The 23,573-nt window shown below is 42.2% G+C and overlaps 1 protein-coding gene across 6 annotated transcripts in view; it reads right to left on the reverse strand.

The window, feature by feature from the left end:
- Positions 1-1,972: 1,972 nt before the first annotated feature.
- Positions 1,973-23,573, reverse strand: part of 5-HT1B (5-hydroxytryptamine (serotonin) receptor 1B) — a 61,702-nt gene continuing 40,101 nt past the window's right edge. For all 6 annotated transcript variants that reach the window (XM_043414711.1, XM_043414712.1, XM_043414710.1 and 3 more), the window contains 4 exons: positions 11,721-11,864; positions 9,729-9,884; positions 7,955-8,115; positions 1,973-7,179 (listed from right to left, as the gene is read on the reverse strand). In XM_043414711.1, coding sequence (XP_043270646.1) covers positions 6,639-7,179; positions 7,955-8,115; positions 9,729-9,884; positions 11,721-11,864 — 1,002 coding nt within the window. In that variant the 3' untranslated portion in view covers positions 1,973-6,638. The remainder of the gene's footprint in view (positions 7,180-7,954; positions 8,116-9,728; positions 9,885-11,720; positions 11,865-23,573) is intronic.

A 23,573-nucleotide genomic window follows, 5' to 3' on the forward strand; every position in this document is an offset into this window, starting at 1 on the left:
TTATTTTCCCTGTATAAGAACCTTAATAAAATCGAATGCCTCATCGATCATAGAACAGCTGTGCGTACTGCGACAGAGGAAAATTCCGTGAAAAATGCAGCCAAAGCCGTCGGATGGGTAGACTTTTTATTCCGCTATCCCCGGATTGAAAAGTACGCTTTTTAGGTTTGATTCGAAGATGATTCGTAAGAGAAAATTGAATTTCGAAATCTCTGTTCTTTATTGAAGTACGTTTTTGCGCCACTTTTCATTTTTACTCCCATTTTTGTTCCTTGAAATCGCGCAACGACTGCCTCTTCGAGTTTTTAAGCTATACACTTTCAGGTCTGCATGCAAAAAATCTGGAAGAAATGTACAAAAGCCCGACGCATTTGTTAAGTTGTTTCGAATGTTTCCGAAAAAAGTACATCAAAGTCCTCTATATTCGTTGGACCTTTGACGCAAGTTTATCGATGCAATCCGATTTTTAAGACTTTTGATTACGCTTCTCAATCACAAAATTAACGTTTATTTTGAATTCCCTGGAAGACCAGCTTTCCGGAAGCCACGAATAAACTTTTCATAACTCGTAAAGTAAATGCGTTGATTGTTGAGTAATTATTAAAAGTCTTTGATACGCGAATACTATTATTATGTAATACATTGGCCAAGTTTTTGTAATAATGAGTTGAGCACAAGCACTACTTACTTCAATGCTGAACACTTCGACTGAACCCTCATGCACGGTAAGATACAGCAGAGCACAATGGTTTCTCCAGCACACTAAAACGTGTGCTCAGAGATTTTCCATGCTGATGAATCTCGAGGATACCTCTCGCTCGTTACTTTCAGCGATCTCGAGCATCTCTTCATCAAATCTCCATGTGATGATTATGCAGTAGAATAAGAGAGTAAAGACGCCCTTCCGCAGAGAATAACTCTCGAGTTATATAGTTTCTGCATTTACGAGGGTGAAACACGCGAATGTCATAATTTTCTCTCCCGCAGCTTGACCCCTCTTACATAAATAGTCGTCATATATTCTGTCCGGCGTTGATTTAAGGACGAATTGAGAAAAAAAAATGTGAATGTAGACATTCGGATATTTTATGATCTTTTTTGCTTTCTCGCTCATATTTTATGTGCCATCAAACCTCGACAGTTTCTCTGCCAAATAGTGTAATCTCCCTCGGAGATAAAACTCCTCAGGAGTTATTCTGATTTTCCATTGAAATATTTAATCGTTATGAACTTTAGAAAAGAAAAACTTCCAAGTTACCGTTTCCTTCAACTAAAGCTCCCGACTTTATTAGCGACCAGTAGCTCGAAAAGAACTGAGTACGGAAAGTTATAAAATAGCCACTGATCATCCTGACATTTCGGTTGTTCAGGAATTCCAAGGAAAAATGTTTTTCGACTTTTTAAAGGGTGCGAAAAAGAGTGAAAAATTGGGTGCGCTGTAATCGAAGTATGACTGAAAGTAGTTGAGTTATTGGCGTCGAAACATCCGTGCTTTGATGCCCGTTGTTTGGATGAAATCGGATCATAAGCCATAGCAAAGAGGAATTTCTACTTCGTTGGAGTTAGAACTGAGAAATACGTGTGCGCGTATACACACGTATTCCAGAGAATAGACAATATTCCACTGGTGCGAGCACTCGGGAAATGTGAGCCCAGCGGCCTCGGCACTCGCTCGCCAGCCCATTGTCTTTTCTGACGAGATGCGGCTGCTCGGGGTTCAAGATGTCTAGCAAAGTTGAATGAGCTAATGTGCAAACGAGTTAAGAAGAAAATAGAATTGGAACGGAAGTTGAGGAAAATGGTGGAAGAAAACGAGAGGGCGATTCCGCGGTATTGAAAAAATTTTAAAGCTCCAATTATTTTTACCTTCCAGTCGCAAATGAAAGCAACTTCCAGTCGCATCGAGCTAAGGTCGATGGAATTCGAGTGATTCGTGCGTTCGTCATCGAAGATCATGGATTTTGACAAGTCATTTTGTTTTTTCGTAATTTTTATTATATCATCAAACTCAACGACTTATCGATACAGTTTACCCCTCCGATATCGGTCCGCTGAAGTATCAGAGAGTAAATATATAATATCTATAGACTATCGCGCCGCGTGTTGCATCCTCATTTTTATACAATTAAAATGTAACTTTGATCCGCCCTTACAATTTTATTCAATATTCTTCACACCACTATTGTACTGGAACTAGTTAAAGCAGCACTACGAAATGTGGCTTATTTATAGTTTCATTTCAACACAATTTTAAGAGATGTTCATCTCAGGCTCTTTCGCGTACATGGACGACATTTTCGTCCGACGTTTTTCTAGGGTTTGAAACGTTCTCACACGTTGACTCGAAAGACCCTCCGCCGAGCATCAGCTCGTGAAATTTCCACAAGCACTTTTTTCCATGTACAAATATTGAAGTTTCCGTTGGTGTGTTCAAATATTATAATACATTATTATGAATTCTACGATCGTTAAATTGGTATGCGCGACGAGACAATCGAAATGTTCTCTCAATGATAATCGAACAGTTCCTTTCGACCAGCACCCCTCAAGCTACTCAAATACTATGCTATCGGAAGATTCTCTTCTCTACAGCGAAATATATCTTTAGCGTAACAACAATCTTTCGTTTCATAATGTAACAGCGTTTTACAAGTTGTATATTTAGCTTACGTCTCCATATAAAATAACACTCACGCTTTCTCACTAACGCTCTTTCATGTCAGCGCATTCACACAAGCGAGGCCTTATCGCCTGGCTAATTGCCAACCCCGTATACCCGAATATGTGTATCATCACCGCCCGTTTATATTCCTAGTCCTGACGAGAAAAAAACCACATTCCGCAAGCCCCTTTCGTCAGTAAATTATTTCCATTCCATTGGCGCGATGATATTCCATAAGTAAACTTATTCGTTCGACATTGCCACGCATACTACCTGTACAAAGTTCAATGAAATTTTGCAACGTTACACTGCGGGATTGGAAACGAAACATAATTTTTTTTCTTCTCACTTTTTGATTACGGTATCTGCCGATAGAATCACCAAAAGTTTTACAGTGACGACTAAAATCATGGGAAGGAATTTAACGCCCCAGAAATATAATGGGATTTCATTATTCTCGTAAACGAACGAGTTTATAAAACTGCAATTTTATTTATGCTCGCTATGATCACTTGTGTTGGTAACCTTGTTTTTTTCTCATACATAAAAAACTCATGAATCGTTCATACATTTTTCTGTCATAACGTATTTTCGTACGGCATTTATATCTAGTATATATATTTCGATCGCAAACGAAAGCGTACAAATTTCTAGACAAATTATCATCATTCACTAAGCATTCTCACAGGGCATTCATCCATCGGTGGTTGCATTCGCATGTTTCATGACGATGAACGATGAATAGAAAATTTTGAATTATCATTAAAGATTCACTATTGCGTTGCTTGGAATGACAAAAAAAAGGCAACGTTTTGCGCTGGCACAAGAAATCAGCCATTCTTCAGATACATTGCCATCTTATGCTCTCGTTGCATAAACTTTGATTCGACTACAAATGAAAATGTCTTTCGGTTAGGACAGACCTTTAAAAAATATCTTTCATCACCGTCGTTCGATCATCTGATCTTGAAATGTATCTTACAATGCTAGAAAGACTATTAAAAATTTGAAGCCTTTTTACACATTACAATACCGATTAAATTTAACCCTTCGAATAAAACTTATTTTCAAAGTATTTCATATATTCATATATTTCTTCGTTTTCTTAACTGAACAAGCACCAATTTTCAGTTTTTCGTTTGTGTGGTTAAAGTATCACGTGAATCTTTGAAAAGTCTTATGCATACACAGGCATGTTATTTTAAGCACTACGGAGACAAGTGTGTATAGATATATTCATTTTTCTTATGTACGTATATAAGAGCCCGCGGGGAAAACAAGTGAGCGGATCAATAGTTGAATATACACCAATATTCGTTAAGGGAAACGTTCGAAGAGTCGAGAGTATACACGAGTTTCCGGTTAACTACGAATGTGCGAGATCGAAGGTGGTGTGAGATTTTTCAAAAGTTTCGAGTATACGCGAGAGTTTTTCATGCGACTCATTCGTTTTGTTGCTTCATTGTCTAATCAAGTGTTTGGAATACTTCTGGCTGATATGCGCTTCCATAAGCCTTCGTTTGTTCAAGAAACTCGTGAAAATTTGTCGCAAGAATGAGTTTTAGTTGAAAATTTTTGAGTCATACGAGGATGTTATCGTGCCGGGAAAGCAAAGTTGTGCGATGCCCGGCACGAGTACACTCAGAAACTCAGAACAATGTTACAAAATGAAGGTAAATATTTCTCTCAATTCGCAAAGCTCATTTTCTTTCACTTATGAGAGAAAAAAGTGTGAGCAGTAGAAAACAGGTGCGGATATGAGGTCGAGGACGTTAAGGGAGTTCTGGAAAATTTGGAATGGTGATGGCGGTGACCTGGAGGAGGACGCACGAAAAGAAAGGCCCGGAGTGACGGAGCGAGTGGTATAGAAGAAGTCCGTGAAAACTTTGCGGTAACGGCTTAGGCGAAGCTTTTGAAGAAAGCAAACGACACGAAGTATCCTTTGTTTTCCTCTGGACAAGAATTTTTCCGCTTCCTGTTCGTTTGCCACGGACAGAAAGTTCTTTAGGAATTAACGTCATTGCTTGGCTGAGAACATCCACGATCAAAAATTCAATTAAGTCTTCTTTCTCTATCCTTATATCCGTTCGCTTTGTAACTGTGAGACTCGAATTGTATGATAGTTCCGGGAATCGGAATCCGCCAAAAAAACATTTGAACGCGCTAATTTATCAGAGGGTCAAAAAAAATTGCCGCAGGCGAAAGCAAGCGAGCAAGAAGTCGTGAATACGGCGAATCCTTTGGCTTCCAATTATTTGTTCAGTGTCTTTGAGTATTCCAAGCGAGAACCTCGAATCCTTTTAGATCGGAGGATTTGCTGCGATCAAAGCTTCGACACATTTTCTTGGAAAATACGTACATGGGCTATTTCGTGCTGAATTACTCCAACGATCCTCCTCGTCACAGTTTCAAAGTTTGATTAAAAAAAATATTCATTACTAGAATTGATACTATAAATAAGCAATGAAAAGAATATTAATAGATTTTGCAATGAACTCTCAACGAATTGATCAAATGATCGAGGTCGTTGGGGAAACGATTTCAAATCGAAAATTTGACATATTCATTTACAGATTTACGTGCAACTATTTAATATTGATGTAGAGGATTCCTCGCAAACTTTTTATTTTGAAACCTCGATCCCTTGAGACTTCTACAAATTTAGGTTTTGCAATGCATCGAACCAATGACTAACTTTTATTTCATTCCTTTCAGTGCACTACAAAAAATGATTTTACTTCACGCACGGAGGGAATTAAATTTGAGAAATTACCGTGAGTAACGATAGTGCGGTGACGAGCTGCTATTCGTCATATTATTATGGGATAAAAATTGAATTTTCCAATAAATTAAATGCCATTTGTTGTTCCAAGTAGGAACTTTTACCGGAGTATTTAGTAACTTTTGACGTTCTATTTGCAATGTTTATTGCCGTTTAATTATCTCCGTTTAAACATTAAAAACAGTAAAACAATTTGTGAGTAAAAAAGGTGCTTTCAAATGATGGAACTGCGCCGGATTTTCGATATATGCGAACGCGGTTTTCAGGTCGGAAAGAAAAAACTGCAGAAAGAGTTCATTCCTGAGAATCGGAACGAGGCACGTCCCGAGTTTTGACTTTCGTTCTGAACGCCGAGCGTCGTACGCCACGTAACGTTTCTAGCTTTCCAACTCCGACGATAAATGTCACAATTCGGAACTGCTTCTTTCCCAGATAAAAAGACTCGAGAAATATAGAAGAATGTGAAGGTGTTAGAGTTTTTGAATGAAAATGTCACGCGCGTTTTCTCACACACGTGAAGTCATTTTACGATGAGCGTCGCGCTATCACGAGCCATGTACGTACCTTCGCTGAAAGCGAGAACGAAGTTCTCCGGCTTTGTCGGATCCAAAGAAAACTGGAAAGTTTGACTCCTCATTTATCTAGCCGAAAGTGTAAAGCGAAGCAGAGTCTACAGTTTTTATATTTATATAGATTCCTTCCTCGTCGTTGTTTCAATGGAATTTTCACGAATACGTGACTTTTAAATTTTTCCCAACGAGTCTAATCGCTTCTTATCAGAGTGCTCTCAGGCTCGGTGACAGAGACTAAAAAAAGTTTCTCAACGTTTCATTCGAAGCCCGGTGATCCGATGACGTCGTTCGAATTAAGCACACAATACCAAATAAACATGTTAGCATCGTTTCGACCGTGTATTTCTACCAAAAAACGACCTCAAAATGCATTTTTATTCGTCGTTATTTAAATACTCATTTTCATCAAATTACAAGTGATTGGAATGCAGTCAAATATCTTAGAGCTAGTTTGCTTAACGTTTTCATTGATCCGTGTGAATTGTATGCCCGGGAATATGAGCGAAACTCTGTATTAGAGTGTTTCGTAATTAAGATGAACGTTTTTAGTTTCGTGGCAATAGAAGAGAGTTTGAAGGATAGGTGAATGTTGAGATTTATACATACTTAGTTAGACCCATCGTCAGCGTGCACCAGCTCGTGCACTTCCGCAGAGCATTCTTTTAAAGGCTTGTCGGAATTCCGGCGAGAAAATAGTGTAAATAACGGGATTGAGGGTACTGTTGAAGTAACCGAGCCAAAGGAAAACACTCGCGACGAGATCGGGTGGCTCGCACGTACGGCATATCGCCTGCAAAAGGGCAACAACAAAAAATGGCAGCCAACAGGCTACGAAGGCACCGGTGATTATCGCGAGAGTTTTTGCTGCTTTACGCTCCCTCTTTGCCTCGATAGTCTCGCGGCTTTTTTTCGTCGTCATAGCTGGCGGAGCCTGTTGACAGGACGTAACGATCGTAGTCATTGTGCTGGTGGTGGTCGTCGTCGCCGTCGTTGTGATTTGACTTGTTTGTGACGTTTGTGTCATCGTGGTTGATGCGACGGAGCTTGTCGGCTGACTCGTCACGTTCGCCCCGTTGTTCAACGACGATGATTTCTCGGGCGAGTTTGAGGAGTGATCGGGAGTCGAACGCGTGATGGTGAACGCCGTCGATTCCTCCCGGGGCCTGTGTTCATAGACAAAACAATCGAGTGATCATGTCGAAACTACGATAACAAATCATCTGGCTTGAATTCTCGTGCTCGTCTTTCGAAAGGGCTGAAGGCAATTTCAACAGGTTTCATTATTCTGTAGTTTTCTATTGTGTAAGCGAATCCTCGATGGATAAAATATAGTCATTTATTAATGCACGAATCAGCGTCGTCTTGAAATATTAATACGAGCGCTCGAACGGGATCACTTGAAATCGCAATGTTACAATTGCCAGCAGCTTTCGTACATGCCTTCACGTATGAATATACGTGCAGATGCGTGTGTGTATGTGTGTGTGCAGCGCTCGGATGTTTTGCGTGAATAAATGTATAGGCTCTAGGGACCACGAAAATGTTTCGCTACCTGTAGCCCTTTACGATCCCACCCCTCAATTCGCAAGTTTCGTCGACTTTTCAGGTCACCGACTATCCCGAGGAAATTTTTTTCCCCCTGGACTTTTATCTCGTGGAGTAAAGTATCGCCGCGATTCTCTAACCCCAGTCTGAATTTTAGAACAGACTGAATTTTATTTTCAACGATTTGTCAGAGGCGAAACTTTGCAAATTGCTCTCCAAGTCGATTCGAGATTGCATTTGAATGATTTAATTTTTTACGACTCGAGTTAATCAATGCTCATCCGCGCTCAACAATCGTTAGAAGCTTCTGTGCCCTCGTGTTCAATGTTGAATATGATTAAACCATTTTTTCATCGAGCCTTCTTTAAAAGTCGTTAAAAAACGTTTATTAACCGTCGTTGAACGAATTTCAGGATCCCTCTTCTTTCCCGCTTCGGCTGAACTGTAGCTCGTGTCTTCTTGTGGATTCTCCTTCGAGCCTCCTGGAATATCCTCCAGTACAAAAATAGGATGAACAAGAGTGGAAGGTAGAACGTCGCGCATGTGGCAAATATCTGTTGGAATAAAAAAAACAAGAGACAAGAATCGATGTTACTCATGACTGCAGACCGATGACACAGTTTTCAAAAATTCATCTCATAAAATGGAATAAAGTTTTCGTTACATATTCAGTGAGAAAATCAATGAAAAATGAAGTGTTTTACGCGACAGGCAAACAGCTATTCGCGCACTCGTGCTGCTCCGGTCTCGATATTCTCGTAGCAATTTGTAACCAAAATGGCAGGATGATCAAGAATAAGCCGTCCTCTTAGTGCTAATTAATATCCCGATATTATACGATCACGGTCGCTGGTAAATATAATTGTCAGATATAATGCATCGAGGTGCGCCAGGACGGCGGCTTATGGTGTTAGAGCTCGTTCGGAGAGAGTGCATTGAGTAACTTTGACGACTTGAAGAGCTGACATCGTCGACTTCTACGTCAATAATGAAGAAAGAGACGGAGAAGGATAGAGAGGAAGGGGGAAGACGGAGCCGGAGCTTAGACGAGGGCAAGTTCCCGTCAACCAAGACACCCGCGATTCACTTTCGCTCCTCCTTCCTCCCCATCCTCGCACTTTCTCGCTCAGTCGCTGTCTTCTCGTTCCGTTTTCTCTTTCTCTCCCCATAGCCACTCAGACACTCTCAATCGACCTCTCATTTCATCTATATGGACTGTTAAACTCGATTCCGAATACATCAAACAAAAATCCAATTTAGCTCTGCTCTCTAGCCAGTTGGATAGCACCGAGGGAATCAAGGAGTACATAGAATGGAAGGAAGAGGAGTTCCACCCGCCTCCCCGAGCGATTGCCTCAGCTGCACTTCACTCTTCTCTAGGCCGATGGGTACACGTGTATATGAGGGAGATAAGGCCACGGGCAGAGAGCGAAACAGAAGTACAGAGACAGAGAGAGAGAGAGAGAGAGAGAGAGAGAGAGAGAAGAGATAATTCGATAAGGTCTTATACTAACATTCAATACGTGGAATTATCTGACACCGTATGTCCCGTGAAGATGATTCGTTCCTTCTATCCTTACAGAGACTCAATTCCCAATACACCAGGGAGACGTCGGAGTGTCATAACTTTTTTCTCTCGTTCCTTTTCCCTCCCTCCCAATCCTGTCTCTTGCTTTCTTTTTATATTCCTACCATTACAAGCTGCACTCTGGTGACTCTCAGTATCGTCATCCCCGAAGTATCGTATTTTCGAGTAATTTATGTTCGATGCGTAGCACGTTCTTACCCCTAGATACGTGTTTTTCGATCTTATGAGATTTCACCTACAGAGAATCCCCGTCGGAAAAGATTTCTACGTTCAATAAAGAGTCATTTTATTCTTGCATTTATACTCCTTTGAAGAAAACAATTGAGATCATAATCTATGGCCTCTGGAGAGTGACATTCGCTGTTTCTTCGGGGGCAGGAAGAAAGTGCCGACTCGGGACGAAGGTCAGGGACGAAACGCGGACGTCGCTTCGTTATGAAGAGAGGAAAAAGGGAGGCAAGGGTCGGATGGCGTACGAGTAGTTTCTTGCCTTGACTTACCACGTGTGTAACAACCACTTTCATTTAATTAATTAGCCGAGGAAAAATAAATAACGGAGACTCGTGATTCAAGACTCACCTGATAGCCAGGATCTTGAGACGGTAAACACTTGCCCTCGGCAATGCGATCCAAATAACCAGGATCTTTCCAGCCGAGTTGCGGTGCTAATGATATTCCGAGCGACACGACCCACACGGCAAACACGAGGAAACCGATCCTCCTTGGGTTTCTCGCCTAAAAGCATAAAAATGAAATGAAACGGTAAGAAGAAAAAAGTGTGGCGCTTCGTTTTTTTTCTCTCCCTGTCTTTCCGGTGGTAGGTAAAACGTCAAACGGTGAGTGCGTGCCACGAGGAAAGGAGGGTTTGCACAAAAGACCATGTGCGCTTGAACACTAGCTCGTAAAAGAAAAAAAGAACGATGAAGAACCACTGGATAGCCTCAAGGGGAAAAAGCCGAATCTTTTGTCTATGCTTTTTGATATCGTTTCCACGCTATTCATTTTAATTCAAAGGGACAAAGTGCGAGATGAGAGAGACGCGGAGGAAAATGAAACAGGAGAAAAGGCAAGAAGATCGAGCGTCACTCGCATCGGCTCCGTTCCTTCCTCTTTTTAACGTGTAATGAGGAATCACTCTGTTCTAGAATTCCTCTCAAGTCCCCGGAGGACCCGGAGCAATTAGACTCGAGTATCCCAAGCTGTCCCGCGCGAGCTCGTGATCTGTCACATCGCTATATATATCCCACACAATCGGTATGAGCGTGTCTTATGTAAGCTAAATCCTACGCCGGGCTATCCATAAGTAAATATGTATTATTTCTTCGTCGCTCTTTATCCCTATGCCTCTTTCTTACTCTCCGCAATACACGCAGTTGAGTCGAAGTGCATTGGCGAAGCAAGAATACGCTTGAGGCCCTATAACGTTGGCATTGAAGCAGAGAAGATGCATTCTGTTCGTGCGCTCTCGAATACCTTTCGTCGTTCCTCAGCAGACGTAATTTCGATCTGGCTTTATTGCTTCTCACTCCACCTTCGGCCCCTTCCCCTCGTCTCCCTCTCGCCGACACTATTCAGCTCCTCTTTTCTCTGCCTCGCCGGGTTCTGATGTAATAAGACCGGAAGTTCTTACGAACTTCGATTATGTGTTCTTATTTTTCTCATTTTTCAATCCTTCTCTCGGACCTTTCACTAACGAAATCAGATATTATAACGTACTCTATTGTACCGAGCTGAAACTGATTGAATTCATTATCCATTCAAATGGAATATTCGATTCGGAATCAGACGGGGTCCTCCCGATTGTCGGATATCAATCGCAGATCGACCGACCAACTTCCACGGGGCCGTGAATCCCACTTTCGTCAATTTCATTTTCCCCTTCGAATAATTTCTACTTTGTAAGTTTGCCACTCTTTTTCCTACCAACTGTACTCCTGCTCGCTCTCAATAAGCTTCAATATCAGATTTTCGACCCTGGGCTATCCTCTTTTGGAAAATCATCTTTGCAAACGCATCTCTGTTTCATTGTGGCCGCAAATTACCGAGGATTTGAATTAATGATCAATGAAAGCTCTCTGGCAAAGCACGAGACGATTACATACATGCTCATGCATGAGACTTATAACATATGTATACGATGTCACTATAATCCACCACGAACACGGGAACAGCAGTCCCTTTGTCCTGTGAAAGTGAATTTCACTGCTCTGTGACGTTTGCCGGATAAAGGAAGTGACTATTCACTGGGTAGGAGGGCCTCAAATATTCATGAAATACTCGATGGAATAGACGTTTTGATCATGGACTTGCACGGGTACTGCAATCAAAAGTACAGAGTGGCATAACGCCCAAGGGCGATGATACTTCGAACTATAATTAGAGGATCGTATAACACAATTAATTAATCAATTCTATGACAATTGTTGACATCAGAGATTCTGCCCTACAAAAGCTTGAGGCTAAATCAGTTTTGATTGGTTTTCGATCGTCAGGAAATATAGAAAGCCGCTCATAAAAGGATAATGCGATATTCGGATAAAGTAATCCGCGATTCGACGAAAGATAATTCACCTGTATGTAATTGAGATCGGTGACGGCCCAATATCGGTCGACCGCAATAGCCACCAGATGCAATATCGAAGCAGTACAGCACAGGACGTCGCTACTCGTCCACATGTCACAAAATGTCGGTCCAAGAGGCCAACTCGAGTTTATCTGAAACAGAGAACAAGTTTTTGTTTTTTCTCATACAATTATTCCGTGTGCGTTGACAAAGTGCAAGGGTTCAATATATTCGAGGAATGTCATCCAACTAGAGGAACAACGTTTGCCAATTTACTTTCTCAACGCTTTCGCTCTATTCATATGTGAAAAGGCAAGAATCCCATTTTGCAATAACTGTGCATCATTCCCACGCCCTTTACAAGCTGAAGTAAGTGCTTTGGAAAAGCATGAAGCGGAAGTTGAGAGTCGCTCAATGGTGGCTTCAGGGTCGAGTGCATTTTCACGAAGAATTGATACTCTTGCGCTTGTTCCGAGAAGCAGCGTCGTACAAATAACCTAAAGTCTTGACTTTATTGCATCTCGGGGAAGTACCTTGGGAATTTTCAAATTTGCTTGACATGAAATTTTGTAGTTTGGTGTGTATCTTGGATTAGTAGAGAAAGTGGAAATGGCTCGAACGTGCGGAGGGCTGGAAAGGTAGATGGGGGATGCTCACGGGCGATACGACTTCTGAGATCGCAAGATATCATATTCCAAAGGCTGATTTCCCTCAGCAATGACTATTGTTGTTTCTACCTACGTATGAGCTTCTGCGGAACGGAGAGTCGCTCTACTTCCGCACGCAGAGAAAACAAAAGATACGGAGGGAAGGAGCAGACTTGGGGAGAGGAAGACACCGAGCGACGGATAAAGGGACAAAAGCTTAAAGACGCGTGACAAAGTTCTTCGTCAGAGTTCATCCCTTTCCGAAAACTCAAACGTTGCCTCTTCGCTTACGTCGAAGTGGATAATTACATTCGGATAAGATTAACGTTTGCCATTCGTGTCTATAGTAAGATTAAGCTCAGGAAGGCCGACATCGTCAGCACAACAACGGGCTGTGAGTACGCGTTCCGCGCGATAGAAACCCCCGTCCCCCGTTCACCTCGCATTTTCCTCTTTCGAGTTCGGTGAGCGAGGATATTGGATCGCCACGAAATCCCCAGAGCGTGGGACACCCCACGTGAAAGTGATATATGCGAAAGGGAAAAGCCGATTGCTCACTCGGATTTGTCACTTACTTATTTTACGGTGATTTGTGGAAACCATCAATTGGCGTATATGCATCACTGAGATATATAGCTTTGAAAAAAACTGCCGAAGATCCTTGTATCGTGCCCGGAAGCTAACAGAATTTTATTACGAAAACTTGATTTACCATCGTACGTTTAACCATAAATTTCCCAAGCTAGTTCATGAGTTGACTTTTATACCACTGTTTTCACTGCAATCTTCATTTTTAATCTTTATTAATTCCCCTATTTATCCCTCCATGCAATTATTTTTTCTCTTCAAAATCGTCACTCTGCTGGTGTACCGCGAGAAATCATAAAATCTCAGGTCGCCAGCATCTCGAGATTGTAAAGATGTACAAAAAACTATACTTTTCTCTTTCCCCAATTTTTTTGCTACCATCGCTCGACAACTTTGCCTCGTTTTTCTGCTCCCTAAAATGTTTCACGATCCCCTATATACGAATATATCGGTATGTACGTGCACTGTCGTTGGGCTGCCAGCCCTTGGCGATGCTCCGAGATCACTGAGACTTTCGGAGTCAAACATCACGAACGAATTAAACTCTCAAGTCAGAGTGAGTCACGATCTCATACAGTTTCGAGTGAACTCTCAAACAGTTTGGCTCATGATTTTCTATAACTGTAGAAAAAAGGATGCTCCGGGTTTGAAGTACATTAATGGAAAACTGGTGTAGCTATAAAAACTTTTAAGTATTTTCACAGTGGGACATAAATATAGTATTGAGGTTATAGCAACCGTAGTTTAAAAATTATCATGAAAAGGAGTAACGGTAAATTTTCTTTGAGTTTTCATTTTCGAGTACCTGAAAAAACGTGCTATTTTCAGGGAGAGAAAAATTCGATTACAAATTTCGATACGTTACTGGCCGATGAAAAAGGAGGAGAAGAAAAGATAAATATATGAGCCAGCTGGCTCGTCAAGTGAGTATAGTGAAAATTTCTTTTCTCCTCCACATTCTTTCGAGCTCTGCTTCATCTCGAGCTCAATATCGAGCGCGATTTATGAGCGTTCGCGCAGCATCGATCAAATTCACTCGCCTTTGTTTTTCTTTCGCTGTCTCTCTCGTCCTCGCTCTCTCCCTTTCGTGCCAACAGCCTGTGTTTAACCAGTGGTCTGCGCAAAAACTTTGATGCCTCCCAACTATTCTGTACTCACATGTGCACACATACATATAGATGTACAGAAAAATGTGATCGTGTGTACAGCAAACAATCCGTCTAAAGATACACACAGAACACGAATATCAACACATGTTTTTAGCTGGCTATTGGCTGGCTCGCAAACCTCCAGTTTTCCCTGTAAATATTCCCTTCCGAATTTTTCCTCGCATATCCTCGAATCAACGTTTCGTTTGAACGCTCCGGTGCTCGACAGTTAATTCAACCAAGTTTCAACCTTGTAATCACAGAGAGGGCAATCGATAGTTGCATAAAAGATGCTCACGGACGTTCAAAGGCGGGCTAACGGAGGCACTCCTTGTTCCCTCTGTTCGACTCATCCCAGCAGACCTTCCGAGACTCATCTTCAAAGGGAAAAACGCGTGTTGTAAGATTTTGGAACGATAAAGCACTGCTCAAAACACGATTGCCAGGTCGTCGACGTGGTGCAGAGGATCGTGTTCGTGTCGCGGTCGCTTTACAGTGTGGATTGCATTACCAATGAAAAATTAAAGCTCCAGGGCTTACCTACGTCCTTTCCGAAACGTGCTACGAATTGAACGAAAGAACTTGGATTCCCGAAGGACTGCGCGGCTCGTGTTTTCTTATTTTATTTTTTTTTTATTAAGCTCTCAGTTTTCGAAGTTCCAACATTCTCTTTGTCGCCCCCGTTCTCTGCTTCTCCTTCAGTATTTTGCTTTTTTCCGACTCCAGGGAACTATCCGCATAGCACAAAGTGTAAAGACTCCCCGCTGAAAGTAGAGTGAGAAAAAAAGTCAAGACAACGAACAGAAGGTTCGTTCGGTGAAACGAGAGATCCCCGCTTTCAAGAAAATTCCACCACAATTACCAAGTTAACCCGGCTATTTGTACGTCAATTAAAAAGTCGAACGCAACCACACTCTGAATTGGATCATTGTTACCTGGCTAGAAAGCTACTGAATTGAGACAAATTTTCATTCGCTACACGTGAAGTTCGTATTTTACGTGCAGGACGATCGGTGTCTCAATCAACGGTGGTTGGACGCATTCTCATCGCTGACCCTTCGTCTATGGGTCGGTACTACAGAAATATAAATAAACTTTATAGCACCCGGTATTATTTGTTCGTTTTTTTTTTTTTCATCGGAGATATCGCCGATGCTCTCCGCGTGAGACTTTGACGATCGCTTACGCGAATTTTATCACCCCGGTAGAGTCACAATCCGCCAAGAAACATTTCTCGTATGTGAACTTGACGACAACCGTAAAAACGTTCAGGTATGAGTTGCTCTATCGAACCATTCAACGCAAGGTTCTTCAATCGAGAAAAACAAAAGAAAGGTAATCGATCGAAGTGGCAGTGTCAGCGCGATGACGATGCTCCCACTGCCAAAATTCTGGCGGACCTTTGAGCCATAAGCTCACTTGGCAGATTGATATGGAGTTGGATTTGGGACAACGGGCACAGCCACACATGAAGCAACCTGAGAACGATCGATGAGAAAAGAGGGCGCTTTGAGCAACACGTGGAAGGAGAGTAAGTGAAAAATAAATAAATCGGAGAAAGGTAAAGTTGCAGGAGGAAGGAAACTTCTTCGAGCGCAACACGTGTCGAGAATTCACGGAATCGTACAGAGAAGTGGAGTCTTGTAGAAAGGCAAAGAGGATGCGAGGGAAGGAAACTACCTGAAAAAACCAACAAAGTACGGAAAGAAACAAAGTTTAGTGCGGAATTTTCCATCCGATTGCGCGAGATCAATCGAGGGAGCGCGGGAGCATCCTCGCAGCGTAAACAGGAAACATGTTGTTTACAAACTTTTATTTCGTTCGCAGTTCCCTTATGTTTTTATCTAATCGAAGTTCTTTAAGTTTATAACGTTATTTGTGAGTGGTACAATCGAATGAATTAGCTCGACACACGAGCTCGAAGCCTAGAAACGAGGAAAAGATCGTGGATGCTTCTCGATTAATAACGCTGATAATAACAGGCCTATAAAAAGTTATTCATTGAGTGGTGACTCGGGAGCGATAATTGGAGGAGGTCACGCATCTCCGTGAGCGTTAGCGCGATTTTATCAGCGTCGTCGGCCTCTGTATATACCGTTGCAATTAGATAAAAGTTCTATTGTATCATAGAGCGAGTGAGAGAATGCAAGCTCGAAAGAGCACATTCTGATGCCCGGTGCTGATGGAATCGATTATTCGTCATGGACACGCGAATACCTGTAGCTCCGCAGCAAGTATATAACTAGGAGCAATAAAAGACTTATACGTACTTCGTGCACGATAACGCAGCTGGCCACATTCGTGCTGTACATAAAGCCGTTAAGCTCCGATTCTATCGGATTCGTGCGTTTTTCAAACCAACTCAATATGCCCTCGGTATAATAGCTGTCGCGCGAAATATCTTGCGGAACGAATGTACGTGTATACTCGGGGAAGACAATACCGCTGCGGAAATAGTAGCAACGTTCGACGGGGGAAGTGTGTCTTGTTGTTTTTCTTTGTCTCTCTTTCTCCCCTTCTCTCTGTCTGTCTCGCCCTCGCTCTCCGCCTCTCATCATACACCGATGACCCGATGGGAGGAAAGTCCTCGTCTATAGTGCCTCCTCGAAATGGCGTTTCGACTCGAAGCAATCGATGGATATCGGTAAAATTGTTATACCGGTGGCAGGGACGGGAGCTCGTTCGGGAAGGCAAACCTGCTCGCGGGATATATCGGAGCTCTTGATTGAGTTCTCTCGCCCACAGCGACATTCGATTGTATCAACAACGTTGTCAGCAAGAACTAGACACCCGGCGTGTGTAGCGCGCAGATATTCACATAAATATTCTATATTGTTAACTTCATTGGGCCTCGGTTCATTGTCCATAAAGATTCGAATGGTTGGAAATCCATAAAGCTGGGTTAGAGCTAAATATAATTCATGTGCTCCTGCTACAGCCCTTCGAAAATTCCTTGAGCCTCGAAAGCAGATCATGACCGGATATTTTACCCCTCGATCCAAGCATCCGAAATTGGTAAACTTACGGTCATTTCCAATCCCTCTATCCTTCCATTCCCTGGCTACCCTTCTCGCTTTCTCTCCCTTCGTTATTTCGCGCATCTCCCAGAACACACACAGCTCTCAGTTTGAAGAGAGACTCGTATACGTAATCTATACGGAGTATGGAAAGGCCAGGCGTTGAATACGGAATATGCGAAGCATCATCTCCGTAGATGTATGCCCAGGGGTACCTCGCCTTCTCTATATAATGTATTTTATAGCTATGTCTATAGATGAACGTGTCAACGCTGCTCTCTATACAGGTATATCTATTCTTCAGCATTTGTCGTTCCACGAGAGCCACGATCGATTAGCAGCGAGAAGGGTGTGGCTATCGATATGATACGCACAGACGGATACGTTCGCACACCTTGTTCGTGGTGACAGTGAGCCGCCTCACCCCGTGCGAATTCGTTGCGATTTTTATTGTCTAAAAAGAATATTATATATAAGAGAGGGGGAAAGACGATGCTGTTGAATGAGAACAAAGCGGATCATACGACGCCCTTGACGCTGCGATTCGTTTTATTATGCCTCAACACACCTGACATTTGAATGTTCCATCAATTTAACGTTTGAAACTACTTTTTCCTCGGGTACACATTGAAAAGTATAAACAGAATGGACATTTTAATATGAAAGGAATCGCACAGCTGTGCAGGAATTTGAAGATGCCTTTTTGATCCCTCTCTTCAGACGGCGGAGCCAGTACCAAGCGCCGGGATCTCTCGGTCGAGAGATTTTTCCAAAACGCTTTCATCCCTCTGCGTGTACACTTTTGTGAAAAGTATTTTTGGCTCGTCGCGCCTGAAAAGGACTTTTATTTGCTACTCCGTTTTTGACGGTTCTGCCTTTGAATGGATCCGAAGTGGTCCCATTTCACTCGGAGAGAGCCACATGCATGAACAGTATTATCATATTTATGCTACGTCATTAGCATACATATTATGTACGTCGATATGAAAGTCCAAAGTTGGATTCTTGCGATTCTTTTCTGTCTGATAAAATAGCGAGACATAACCGCGAGTCTAGATTCGGCGTGTGGGTGCATTCATGCACCTCCGGTGCGAATGTCGAAATTCGCCTTGAGGAATCACTTACAATGCAGTACGGGGATAGGGAAAAAATCGCGAAACGAATACCAAGTGCCGAGAGCTCGTAATTGGCTGCTCTAGTGAATTGCCATACGAATTCGAAACGAATGCAGCCTCGCTATCACAACTTTTATCATCTCCGCTTGCCAGCTTCCATTCCGTATCCTCAGCATTGATAAAAAGTAGGAGTATTCGCCAAACATTGATATTCCTTTCTCTTGGAAGTATTCCAAGGGTTTTGTACCTAAATCGTATCTAATCAACGATTTACATCGCTTTTCTCATTACAGAAAAACGTAACGCGCGCGATAACGACGAGTGAACATTTTTTCTATCACACAAACTTCATCATCGTCGAAACTTTTCGATACGCTTGGAAAAATCGTTCACGCACGCTAAGCTTTAACATTTGTTTTACATCCATTCGAATCCAGGGATTTTAATGATGTGAGAAAAAACGAAATTAACCATGATATTCCTTTTAAAAGCCTTTTTCTCAACTAGGTCAATCTGTGCAAAAAAAGAGCCTCTGCTATTTTCGATTGACTTTGTAAGTGAGTTATAGGATTGAATTTAGCGAATAGGATTGAAAATAACGAGGAATACATTTTCCGCGAGTGACTATTCCATACATATTTACGTAATCGTCAGTTCCTGCTGCTTTCCACTCGTTTTATTTGCTTCATTCGATGAATTGGATTTGCAGTCCCTTTGAAAAACTCTCCGTGGACGAGGGAAAGGCGAAAAAAGATTAGTGCTCGTGTAAAAGCTGAAAACGCGTATATCGTTGGCTGTTGAAATGTTCCCGTACGCGTGGAGAGTACGTGACAGACTTTGCGTAGGCCCGAAAGGTTTAAGCTGCTCTCCAACCGTCTTTTTTGCTGTCACAAGTTTTATTCAGTGATCTGCGGCGAACATATAAGAACGATCAAAATTCTCCAACGACGTGTCCCATTTCGAAAGCGATTAAAGTCGCATTTAATGTTTATTAATATTCGTATAACGTGTGAAAAAGAAGAAATCCATTAGCGCTTGCCACCGACGAAGGTTCATTCGTGTCGCTAATTCCAATCGAGTTTAATCACGATGAAAAGAATATAGGTCAATCCCCCATTCGTGCAAATGTCGATGGAATAAAATGATTTTTCCCGTCAATATCGGGCGCTATGAGTGAGCGATCTAAAGAGCAGTTTGCATGCATTTTTACTCCAACAAACTTCGATTGCCCTCTCCGATTTCTCCTCTATTCAAAGTGTACTAATATTCCGAGGTTGCTGGGGAGGTGTGAACAATGGACTTCGTCATCGAGCAAAGGGAGCCTAATTTCTGTGAGTATTCGTCGAGAGGTTCGCGCGCTAGCGCAGCCGAGCAGTCGAACGCGGGGGATGTTGGATCGACCACAGAATCGATGCTTTTGCCATAGGAAAAGGGAGAATGCAACGCACGCGTACACATGCTCCATCCTCCATAGAAAGAGAAGAGTTTACCAACGAGAAAACCTGAGATTGCTGTAACACAAACAGCGAGAGGAGAAAGTGAGGGTAGCCAGAGAAACAAAAAAAAATGTGGCAAGATTCCAATACCGCGAATGGACTTTCAAGCAGGCATACATCAGCTCGTCGAGCACATCATTCGAGCCGCCAGGTCTCCACCTTCTTCTGTTTACGTCCCCTCTATATACATTTCTTTCCCTCCCCTATTTATATACCTTCGCATATGTACCTTCGCCTCAGTATGTATATATATAAACAGTAAACAGGAGCGGTATACCTTTGGCTTTTAACCCCGACAGCTTATCAGCGGACCATTCTTTCTTTCGCTTGGCCGAGAAGAGCTGAAGCTTCCAGCACATACTAACGCACACATTATTTATACAGAGGAGAGTCACGGGTAGTCCGCATGGATTGAAAAGTTCGTTTTTTTCAGACTACTTTCATCGATCATTCGATCAGCGTTCGGGGATGGTTTCAGTTTATTGGATTATTCGCAAGCAAGGATTCGAAGTAAAGATGAGACTCGGATGTACCATCGGAGTAGGGCCCATTTGAGGTCTTTCGTCAAAAAAAGATGGAGTTTTCGTGCGCGCAAACGAAACGATGTAGGGGAGACCAGGGCAAAACGGGATACCTAAGGAAATATTGAACTTTTCAGAAGTTTGGGAAGCTCTGTCTACTTTTTACTCCCAAAAACTAAGAAATGTACTGGAATTTTGTTCAATTAAAAAAAAAAAAAACAAAAAAAATCCGAGGCAAAACGGGGTACCGATTTTTAATTCAATGCACCTTGGGAGTATTTTACACCTGTAACCGAGTGCTTCCGACTTACCGCTGTAAGCGTTGAAAGCGATCTCAGCGCTTACAGCGCTCAAACGTAAGTCGAGCGCACGCTGTGAGCGCTCTCAGCGCTTACAACGCTCTAACGTACGTCGAACGAACCCTCTGTAATTCAATTCAAAATCAATGATATGAATAATAACGAAGATTGCCAATGTTTATTTTGTAAAAATTTGTATTCTTTGTCCACTGAATCGTGGATTCAGTGCCAAAATTGTGCAGAGTGGGCACATGATTCGTGTGCAGGTGTAACCACACATGATGGTCCGCAAACATATATCTGCGATTACTGTCGTAGACAGTAATCCGCGAGGCAGTAATCGCAAATTTACAAATACTTTTTGTATATCTGTGCAAAAACGTTTTCATTTTAAAAGTGATGTAAAAAAAAGAGAATTTGAAAAAACGAATTTCTTGAAAAAAACAAAAAAATAAAAATCCAAAAAAAACAAGATATTTTGGAAAAAATATGTTTCATGTTCTTTTCGGGCAAGGATAAAAATTTAAAAAAAAAAGACAAAAAAATTTCTCTCATTTTTCAGGTATCCCGTTTTGCCCCGGTCTCTCTTACTTCGACTTAACCTCCGCTGAAAATCATTCACAGTCAGCTACTCCCAATAGCTGCATTACGATCTGCTGACGATCCGATTACAACTGGCAGGCGAGATTTTAAGGAGGAAATCGGATCACTCGTTACGAGAGTTTGGAAGTACTAGTATGGTGAAATGATTCACGAGAATGACACTGAATTGGTAATGCTATTCGCCTCCTGGACAGGTTATATTTGAGGAGAATAAATTCGCACCAATGACAGCTACTCAACGTGTTTTGAGAATATTTTTGAGATACTTATTCACGTAGAATTTGGCGAATTTGTGGGGCAGGAAGCGTGGAAAATCCCATACATTCAGTCTCTTACTTCGTCCCCGCGCATTCTTCGCCTAGCGGAGCGATTCATCTCGCACACACAACGCGAGAGCAACACTGAAGCTTATTCCATAAAGCTTTCTTTTTCGTCCTTTATACTTCCGCCACAGATGGACTGACATTCACCCTCGACCGGCTGTCCTCGAGCGCTTTTCTCTGGATGATGTAAAGCGAGATTTGTGCAAATGTGGACCCCCTCGGTTGAGCTTCCATGTACGTCCGCCAGCTACGAAGTGATTTCTAAATATGATGAGACATTGACACTTGAGCATTAAATATTCTGGCGATTTTTCGTAAGATCATTGAATCTCTGTGAAACTCGAATCGGCGAATAACTCTATGAGGACAAAAAAAAACTATTGGGAACGGCTTTTTTCGATTTTGAAGATTCGGTCGTATGAACATTTTTTCAATTTGTTCACCACAGTCCGTTGCTTGCTCTTCAAATACCCAATTTAAAGTCCAATCGATAAACGTAAATCACAGCATCTGTGGATAGGTATATTTAAGCATGAAAAAAGTTGGTTTATTGAACGCTCGAAATTTATTACCTCCTCCAAATTGACCCTGACTCCTTTCCGCATACATTTTACTATTCACGTATACGAAAAGGAAAGCTGGACGCAGAGAGGGAGCCAGAGAAAGAGAGAGAGAGAGAGTAATTCAAACTCCTCGTGGCAATGCATGTGCTATCTTCAACACTCTAATCAGTGAGAGACAAACGAAGAGGGTTTTCCAAGGGGGTTTTCCCGTGAATCACGAGGACGTCAAGAGAAGCATGTACCGCAGAGAGGTAGCTGCGCGAACGCGATATATCGCGTACACAGTGTGCTATAGATCGACGACGGCCCTATACGTACGGATAATGTATTTTCCGTATATTTGTATCATGAAGTTAAAGCCGAGTACGTCGCGCACACGCGTTCACTTCAACCTTCGGCCTGGTTCTGGCTGGCCTGGCCTCTCTTCAGAACACACAGTGGAAGTCGAGAGAATGCAATTTCTACCGCGAGGAAACGAGGAAAATGTCATGAGAATTTAGTTTCCATAAAAAGATAAGTAAAATGGTGAAATATTCAAGTAATCTTGAGAATGGTCCTCTGCCATCCAATGAGAAAATATCGCGAAGATTCTCTTCCTCAAAATAGCTGTTAATTATTTCCTGGCCAAGCTCTAATTCCGCTAATTAAGAAGGATTATTCGTTATAATTACGTAGCCGTAATTAAAGTTACGTATTATAATCACTTCCGCGAGACACAATGCGGGGAAGAAAAATCGAAAAGTATGAACTCTAATGACGCTCGTCTCGCTGTAGTTTCTCGATGTGACGTCTGCGATCAGGAAAATTTCGAGTCCCGTATAAACACACGTACAAGAATTTGAATGGATCTTGCCGGAGTGCACACCGGAAACGCTAAAAAGAAGGCGCGGCGTACGCGAACGAGAGAGCCGAAGAAGAATGGCCTTTCACGTTTCGAAAGTGGCAAAATTTACGGAAAGACACATCAGCAGTGCAGCATTCATACTCGTCCTAGAATACAATTTTTGCGCGGCTGCTTCACGCCTTCTCACAACCCTGTCCGATTTGTTTCACATTTCTACCCTCGTCGCAATCACGCTTCTCGAGGCTTTATCTCTGCAGCTCGCGCGCCGAGTTTCCCGTCCGACATAAATTCACGGTGCAACCGGTAGTACAAAATCACACGTTTATGTGAATAGAGGTGCACATGGCGGGGGCGCGAACACGCGTCCGCTAAGCTCCCTTACGAATGCCACGGAAAAATCTTTTTTTCCGAATCCATTGTCACTCCGCTCTGAAACCCTACATTTTTGTGGCCATTCATGAACATTTTATTCGGAGCTCCAGATTCCATTTAACAATGTGATGATGACAATAATAATGGCAGAATATTTATGTGGGAAATTCTTCATCGAAAAATTCGAAGAATACGAATTTCGTGCGTGAAGTGATGACTTTTTTCGAAAACGGAATGTCCTGTTGAAGAAGCAAATTGATTTCAGCGAAATCGATGCAACTCGAATCAAGTTTATAAAATTCTACGCGTCAATATGTCTCGTTCG

Source organism: Venturia canescens, chromosome 3 (assembly GCF_019457755.1).
Source record: "Venturia canescens isolate UGA chromosome 3, ASM1945775v1, whole genome shotgun sequence".
NCBI lineage: Eukaryota > Metazoa > Arthropoda > Insecta > Hymenoptera > Ichneumonidae > Venturia > Venturia canescens.